Below are 9,144 nucleotides of genomic sequence, written 5' to 3'. Positions count from 1 at the left end.
CTGAGGGAGCAAACCAAGATCTCCTTGCCAATTTCCCAAATTTTAGATTTAATGTCATTTTCTAGCTTTTAAAATATAACTACTTTGGGGTTAGAAGATAATGCTTCTGTTATTTCATCTCCTCACCAACTCAAGCTGTACTAGGCAGTAAGGATTTCTGTTTTGGGAAGAAAGTTCATTCAATGTTAGAAAAAGTATCATACAAATTTTACTAATCCTGTAAAGTTATTCATATTTTTTCTAAAATATTTTTAAGGTCTTATTTTTTTCATGTAAAGAAATTGTACTTTCTATGTACTTAGGACATTTATATACTTAATTTTGTTATTCCAGAGAAACAATGTAAGATGTAGATTTGAACAACTGCCCTGGTATTGCAGTTGGAACATTTCAGAACGTCATTAACTAGGAGTGGTAAGAACAGAAATCAATTTTAAATAAAATGCTTACACTACCAAAACTCCTTCGAAGACCTTTGCCTCCAAAGACCCACAACAAACCACTTCACTTAAAGAAAGGAAAAATTGAGTCAGGTATGTAATATTAATCATAGAACCCCTCAGTCTCTATAGTTTGGACTTTAAGATAAGCAGTAATGACAAAGACACACTATACAACTGAATTTTATAGAATAAAATAAATAAAGACTTGCCTGACACCCAATCGGTTTCCAACTTACATCTCCAAATTTCTCTATCATCCCCAATCCAGCACAGTCTTCCCCCTAAACAAGCTGGTGTATTGTATCTCCTCATATTCTGCACATGTGCATGATTCTATACATGTACATATTCATTCCTTTATGCCAATGTTTACACCATTTGCCCTTCCTATGTTGCTCACCCACTCAGCCTTGCCTGAGAGTCTGATTTCTGTGAAGCTTCCCCCAACACATCTAGCAAATTTATCTTTCTAAAGCATGTTTAATCACATCATCCCTTTTTCCATTCCCAGCTTTATGGAACCTAGATAGAAAAGGAAATTTAGGCATCATCAAGTCTGACTTCCTCCCACCACAAATAAGGAAACTTACAGAAAGGTTGGCTTAATGATGGTGTCTTGTCTCCCCAACTGGATAAGTCTCTTAAGCACAGGGAATATTATATCTCTTTCTCTCTTCATTTCCTAGTGAAATCAAGTCAGTAAGCATTTATTAAGCACCTACTATGTGCCAGGCACTGCACCAGTTTCTGGGGATACAAAGAAAGACAAAAAATAGATTACTCTCAAGGAGCTCACAGTCTAGTGGAGGAGAGACAACATGCAAACAACTATATACAAATAATAGGTATCTACATAGATATCTATAATAAAGACATATAGATATTCAAATAGTTAGATTGATTCTGTGTCTTTTTAATTGATCCTATCTACAGTTAATTGATTTGTCCTGTAACTACCTAACTCGTGATTTTTTGTCTCTGAACTTAATTCAGAAATTTAACTAGCCTGTAATGAGTTAAGTTTAGAAATTTTGTTTTCCTGTTCATCATTATTCTATTCTTGTGTCAAGGAAATCTGTTGTCCTTGAAGGATGCAGGTGAATACCGGGGCTTCTGGTCTAGTATCTTTACAAACTGAGCTATCCTTCAAAAATGTCTGGTTTGTCCACCAAACATGTCTGATTGGCTGTGTCCATCCTTGCAGATGCAGCTGGACTCAAACAATGAATATTTCTTGGTCACAGGTGGGAAGGAGGAGGTTGTTGCTAGCCTTCATTTCCAATTTCTACCCAATCAAATTTTCTTCCATCTATAATGCTGGCCTTCTCATTTTCTGTACTCCCCCAAACTAACTGGGTCTTAGCTTTGCTGAGGAAACTGAGATCCTATTTGCTGATAAATTCATGCTTTACTAATAAATTGATTGTGCTCAGTACTTTGTACCCCAGTCTACGTTTTTTAACTATTACAATATCTGTATATCCATATTGACATCTATCACTTGTATATAGTTGTTTGCGTGTTGTATACATGTGTTCATGTGTATAGATATCTATGTATCTATGTAAGGTATTTCACAATATTTAAAGCACTATAAAATGCCAGCTATTATTGTTACTACTACTATTGTTATTATTATTCATAGAAGTAAGAGGAAGGAAATAGAACAAGTGTAGTCCTCTCATTTGAAGAGAGCCTGATGGTGAATGAAATGATGCCCAACGGAAGGGTCATGCTAGGCTAGTTTTTTTTTTCTTTCTAAAGGCACAGAAGCCAGCTCAGGGTCAAGAAGCAACATGTTATAAGGTGTACAAGAGGATATGTTTGAGATTAGAGCCTAAAGATCTTGAAATCCTTTCTCCTGACATCTAGTGTGCAAGTCAGAATTTTCCTGTGCCCGGTGTTCTCATCACTATTACAGGATAAGATAGCAGCATGGTCACTGATTCCCAAGGCTCCCATCATTTCCGTTTATCAATCAGTTCCTCTTTACTGGTGAGACTCTAGACCAAAATACCAGTTCTCCAATTGCTTTTCCTCCATTCTAAAATCCAAAACTATAAATAAGGGAAATAAAGGATATATGTGATACTTTGGTTTTAATAGATGTCTGACTTTGATCCAAATAGTTGAAATCCTTCATTACAACCTTGTCTTTCCAGGCAGCTAGGTGGTGCAGTGAGTAGTGCACCGGCCCTGTAGTCAGGAGGACCTGAGTTCAAATCCAGGCTCAGACACTTGACACACTTACCGGCTGTGTGATCTTGGGCAAGTCACTTAACCTCAATTGCCCTGCCTTCCCCCCTCAAAAAAAAACAAACACAAAACTATGGCTTTCCTCTGTGCCAACCTACTTACCACCACACAATATATAGAGTGTCTCAAAATTTTAGTGCCATTTTAAGCTATTTGGAATATCCTGTATATTAAATCTCAGGTTACTACTTCCTGATACACCTAAGCACTATTCCACCTCCATAAAATAGCTGGAGAAGGGGAAGACATCTTTCTAAGTAAAGAAAGCATATGTTTCTATCTTCTCCTTTCAGCCCCATAGTGTCCTAAGTGCCTAGCATTGGGGATACTCAGCGACATCCTAGACACAACCCTTAGAAGGCAGCCTGTCATCTGGATAAGTCACGTACCTGCACAAAGCTGTCTCTGAACCTCTCATCGGAGAGTCAATGACTACTAGAATGTATCTTTTTTTCTTGGGAAAGTAATACATTTCTTTGCATCTTCTGGCAGTTTGGGATTCTCTTTTTAATTATATGGAGAAAGAGAGTTGGTTGCATTTCAGAGAGTATTTGCTCAGGGGCACTTCCCTTTTTTTGTGTGATGGACTCCCTTTGGCGATTGGGTAAAACCTAAGGACATCTTATCAGAATAATATTTTTAAATGCATACAATAAAACACACAGGATTACCAAAGAAATTAATTATATCGAAAGAGAGTTATCAATTTTTTTTGAACACTACACAGATACCAAGTTAAGAACCCCTGGGCTCTTAAATACATTCTTTGTGATGAGTCTCAAAAACATGTATAGCCTTGGTAGTTTAGCATATCTTTTATCAGTCTTCTTTAGTGTCATTTTTCTACTCTCTAACCTCTTAACCCTGGTTTAGACTCTTCCTTTACCACTTTGGCAATTTTCTTCTTTGTTTTCCTGTTGGGACGTTTCTTTCAGTCTATAAAGAAACACCCTATAAAGGAAAGTTCTCTCTGCCATGTTGGCAAATAGAGAAGTATTCATCCAATTTCTTCCCTAGGAAGGAGACCAACTTCTATTTAGTATGCAGGGAATACTTGATTGCTTTAGGCAGAAATAGAAACAAGGCACAATCTGTTTCCCTCCCTCTCTCCATACATGACAAATCTGACGTCATCAGCACTTTGTGACTACCCTGTAGTCTTCACTGCTAACTGGCCTACCAAACTATCAGTTTGCTTCATGCAGGGACCTATAGTGGAGGCTCCTAAACTAAAACTATGCTCTCCCTTATTATCTCCAGAGTCCTTGGGTGCTTAGTGATCAGTGACTGGTAATCTCCTATAAGACCTTAATGCAAATAGCAACTTTAATCCACAACTCTTTATCAAGATAGTTTCAAAGAAGAATTTATAACTCCCTGTTTCCAACCCTTCTGCTTCTCTTCCTTTGTTCTCCTCTTTCTATCCCACTGTTGCATACTTACTGCTTTTCACTTATGGACTTGAAGAAAATATAGGCTTTGGATTGGTGGAGAGGAAAAGGGGAACATTTCAGGCAAAGTAAATAGTATGAAATGTGTAGGCAAGAATGAGAATTTTTCTACGTAGTTATCAGTAAAAAGAATGACCCGACTAAAACAGGGGATTTCATGTTGTGAAGTAATAGGAAATGAATCGATAGGTAAGGTAGGACCAGCTATAGGACAACACTACACTAAGTGGGCTCAGTTTGATAGGCAACAAGGAGCTACGGTCAATCCTCAACTTTCACAGGGGTAATATTGCCAGAAAACAAAGCAAAAGTAAAAAATAGGAATGTTTATATATTGAACCTATGGGAAATAGGGGGCTAGATTCCTGCAACCACCAAAAACTGTAATCTTTAGCTAGAGATTACAAAAAAATACTTTTCTGTATATAAGTATTTATAACAAAATGTTAATTCTGATAATATATACGTTTCCTAACACAATAATCATGAAATAACATATAAAATGCAGTAAACAAAATAAAATTTGTAACATGCAAAACATTTTCCCTTGCTAGTAATTCCCTAGAATTCTGTGACCTTTTGTGCTAACATCTCAATTAAAAAAATTGATTCCAGACAATATTCATGTGTCATAACACATGAAATCTATTGTACCATAAATACTATATAGCAAATAAAATTCTTAAAACTAAAATGTTTTTAAACTTACATCTTACCTTCCACTGTGTCAGATGGCAGTGTGAGGGCATTGTATTGTCTACTGTATTGCTGTAAACCTCTTTACCTTGGCCACCCTGTGAAAACCTAGGGAGAGGAGGTTGCTTGGACTTTAGTCACTGCCATCAGAAGACACCAAAGTCCCAACATCACCTCCAATACTCTGTGCCTCATGGCTGGTGGATGGAGTTGGAGATGCACCAGCTTGAAATAAACAATCAGGGAAGTCAGCTTTGTGAGCTTTTTGAGATCCTCAAGGGTCTCTATGGGAGCAGAGCAAAAGCAAATTGACATTTAACCTCGAGGCTGTGATCTATGATGGGATCAGTGAAGCACCTAGTAAGATACCAGGAGCTCCACAAACTTGTGCATCAGGCCTCATTTTTCTTTTCTTTACTGTGCATAGCTGCAAATGTGCATGTAGCCAACATGAAAATAAAAATGAGGTTACTAATAAAATCACACAAATGCCTGAAGCTGTGAAAGTTAAACATGCAAATGTTGAGGATTGATTATATTTACAGTTTTAAATGGAAGAGTGACATGATCAAAACAGTATAGAAAAGAAATGATTTTGGTTGCCATTTTTAGGCTGTCCTAGGATGGAGGAAAAAAAGATGAGAGGTTATTTTACAGGAAGCTCTTTTATAATTTTAAGATTAAGGTGATGAGTGTCACAGACTAGGATGTTGTCGATAGAAATAAAGAGAAAGGGACAAGACCAAGTAATGGTTATAAGAAAGACTGATAGGATTTTGTGACTGATTAATTGTGAGGAAGCAAGAAACAGATACCATTGAAAATGACATCCAAGATTTGGAGTCATCTTAATGGAACTGTGAGAATGATGGTACCATGAACAGAATGGAGATTTAGAAAAGAAAAATAGTTTTGAAGAGGAAAGATGTTGCATTTTAGACATACTGGAGTTTTTTAATCGTGAAATATTTACTTGGGATTGAGAGGAAATGGCAGAACCTCAAATTGGAAGTATGCTGAAGGCAATTAGACCTATGGAGCTAGAGCTTGGTCAAAATATCAGGGCTAGAATTGTTGAGTTGAAAATTAATAACATGGAAGATGATAGATGAAGCTATAGATGTCCTACCCCCTCTTCTTCACTAGTTCAAGTCCTATCCTCCTTTTTATATCCAAATCAAGTTTTCCATCCTTCATAAAACCTTCCTTAATAGTTTACAGTAAATTTCTCATTGCTTTGACTTTTTGGCCTTGCCTATTTATAATATTCATTTGCCACTTCATCGTTGACTGTCCTATGACATCTCTTCTGTTTTTATCTTAAGTCATTATTTAATTCATGTTTTTCTCCCTAAACTTTCATATGTGTTTGTGTTTATATACATATGTGTGTATGTCTATTGAGTAGGTTCATCAAGGGAAAGGGTCTATTTGTTATACTAAGTAAGTACAATAATTTCATGACTGAATAAAATCTGAATATACGTTATATTAACTCAGGGATCATTGTATTTTATTGACCAAAAATATTGATTAATAAACAAAATCTCAATATTTTTCTCCTTTTCCTTCTCCTCCCCACCCTGTAATTTAGCTATCACCAGTGAAGTATCCAAGCAACAAGATTTTTTTAAACCCTATCCCAGGAAACTTATTCCAACTGAAATAGAGAAGAATATTATTCCTGGAAAATTTCCAAAGAGGAGAAGGCAATCCCGAGTCCACATCAAAAACCTCCTTCTTAAATGGCATGTAAAAAGATACAGGGATGCTTCATCAAAGATGTTTTTACAGAAATATCCAAAGTTTTATGTGTTATTTCCAAAAATGAAAGATAATTATGCTAGTCCTTTCTATTTGTCAGCTTACAATTCTATAAAAGAAGAAATTATTTCAGGAAAGTCAAGTCTGCAATGTAAATTGAGAAACTACTTTTTGGATGGTGCTTTAGAAAAAGATTCAACCACATCTTCTGAGACCTCAACACCTACAAGTTCCCAATTAGGACAGTCATCCAGCTCCATAAAACCTGACCTTGAGCATGTAACTACACCAGACTCAACATATATGCCTCTTATATGCTCCTCTAGATCTGTGGATGAAAGTCAAACTGTGTCTAAGAAAGTGAAAACAGATTGGTATGACAGACTGAAAATCACTTATGACACGATGTCAAAACAAAATTTTTCATTTGATGAACTATCAGCAGCTTTACCAAGAAAGCCTTATAGACAATGTGTGTTAGGTAATATTCATCTATTCCTAACTGATGGATAATTTTTAGCTTCTTCAAAAATTTCATGAATTTTTCTGTAAGCTCTATGACCTTACTTTTCCAAGGAAATATTCCTTGCTTGTGATAATTTACGAGAAGGATGGGACCACCAATACGAAGTATATGAACTGTCCCCAAGTTCCCAAGCCCCCACCAAAAAACAAACACAATTCTTTCTTTTTTTTCTCCTAGAAACTTCTAAAACCGAAGAGGGAAAAGTAGTCTGCAAAGAATCCTCACCAACAGAAAAAATAATTGATTTTCCAGGTAAATTATTTCTGTATACATTTCTCATGAGACAAGGTAAGAAAAACTAACTGCCCAAGGAGTGGAGAAGATCACAATTTTCATACTTTTCTAGGGCACAGAAATATTTTTCCTTGGATATATGTTTTCTTTGGTGTTAAATAGCATGTACCATTAAACATAGAACTATGTGCAACATCTTGGTATTTGTATTTTAATTTCCACTTAAACTTGAACTGATAAATGTAATTAATAACTGAGCATTAGCTCTTCCTTAGATATTAGTACTTGTATTTAATGTTTAATCAATTCAATTAATCAAGTAACAAGCATTTATTAAGCACCTGCTGCGTGCCAGACACTGTATTAGGTGCTAGGAATTGTAGTAATCATAATAATAACAGTAGCAATAACTAGCATTTATGGAGTATGTTAAGGTTTGCAAAGCACTTTACATATGTCATCTAATTTAATACTTAGAACAACCCTCTGAGCTAGGTCTTATTGTTATTATAATCCTCATTTTGTAGGAAGAGGTTGTGACTTGCCCAGAATTACACAACTAGTAATGAGGGAGGATTTGAACTTGAGTTTTTCTGATTCTGTGCCCAGGATCCTATCCATTAGGGCAAAACCAAAACAGTCCTGCTCACAGGACATTTATATTCTAGTGGGTGAGATAAAATGTAAGCAAGTATATATAGAATGAGTAAAAAAAAATACAAAGTAGTTTAGAAATAAACAAAAGTAGAAACTGAGGGAATCAGAAAAGATTTCATGTAGGAAGTTAAATCTTAAAGGAATGAAACGATGCTATGCTTCAGAGATGAGGAGAGACAGCATTCCAGGCAGTGGGGACAGCCATTGCCAAGACCCAGAGCTAGAGTATCATGTGTAAGGAATAGCATGGATAGCTTGGCAGACTAGAGAATTTGGGAAGGGGAGTAAGATAATACATTGGGAAAAGGTAGGTTGTGGCCAGGATGTGAATGACTCTAAATGCCAACCAGAGGAACTTAATCTTTTTTCTTAGTGGCAATATGAGCAGCTGGAGTTTATTAAGTAGAAAAGGCACATGGTCAGACCTATGCTTAAGGCATATCATTTTTGCAGCTACAAGGAGGGTAGATTGTAGTAGGGAGAGATGTGAGACAGGAAGACCAGTTAGGAGGTCATTATAATAGTTTAATGAGACGTTATGAGGTTCTAAACTGAGGTGATGCCTTCTCAGTAGTGAGAAGACAGATGTGAAAAATGCTCCGGAGACAGAAATCACAAAATTTGGCAACTGATTGGATTTGTGGGGTGAAGAAGACTGCGGAATTGAGAATAACACTGTGAAGTGGCAGATCTGGGAGACTGGAAAGATAATGGTACCCTCAACAGAAATATGGAAGTTCAGAAGAGAGGAAAGTTGGGGGTGGCGAGTGGTAAAGAGTTCTGTTATATCTAATGTCTGCTTTACCTGCTGCCTATGAACACATCCATGATTAGCCCATCTTTAAAAAGTCCTTTATTGGCCCATCTCCAAAGGCTATCCAGTAAATATCATCCTCTATCTCTTCTCCCTTATGTGGCTAAACAACTTGAGAAGGATATGTATAGTCGAAACCTCTGCTTTTCCACTCATTCTCTTCCAAACTGTCTTTAGTTTGGCATCTGACCTCATCATTCAACTGGAAATGCTCTCTAAAGTTACCAGTGTTCTTTTAATTGTTGAATTTGTTGGCATTTTCCCAATCCTCACCCTTTTAGACCTCTCTACAATCTTTGACAC

General features: G+C 36.5%; 1 protein-coding gene across 1 annotated transcript in view; it reads left to right on the top strand.

Annotated features, from left to right (window-relative positions):
• The first annotated feature begins 442 nt into the window (after positions 1–442).
• The window catches only part of LRRC63 (leucine rich repeat containing 63), a 44,510-nt gene continuing 35,808 nt past the window's right edge, over positions 443–9,144 (top strand). The window contains exons 1-3 of the mRNA XM_036744917.1: positions 443–533; positions 6,441–7,091; positions 7,314–7,388. Coding sequence (XP_036600812.1) covers positions 443–533; positions 6,441–7,091; positions 7,314–7,388 — 817 coding nt within the window. The remainder of the gene's footprint in view (positions 534–6,440; positions 7,092–7,313; positions 7,389–9,144) is intronic.

The sequence above is a fragment of the Trichosurus vulpecula genome, chromosome 2 (genome assembly GCF_011100635.1).
Source record: "Trichosurus vulpecula isolate mTriVul1 chromosome 2, mTriVul1.pri, whole genome shotgun sequence".
Lineage (NCBI taxonomy): Eukaryota > Metazoa > Chordata > Mammalia > Diprotodontia > Phalangeridae > Trichosurus > Trichosurus vulpecula.
Note: the sequence above shows the minus strand (reverse complement) of the source record. Positions and strands in the feature narration are given on the sequence as shown.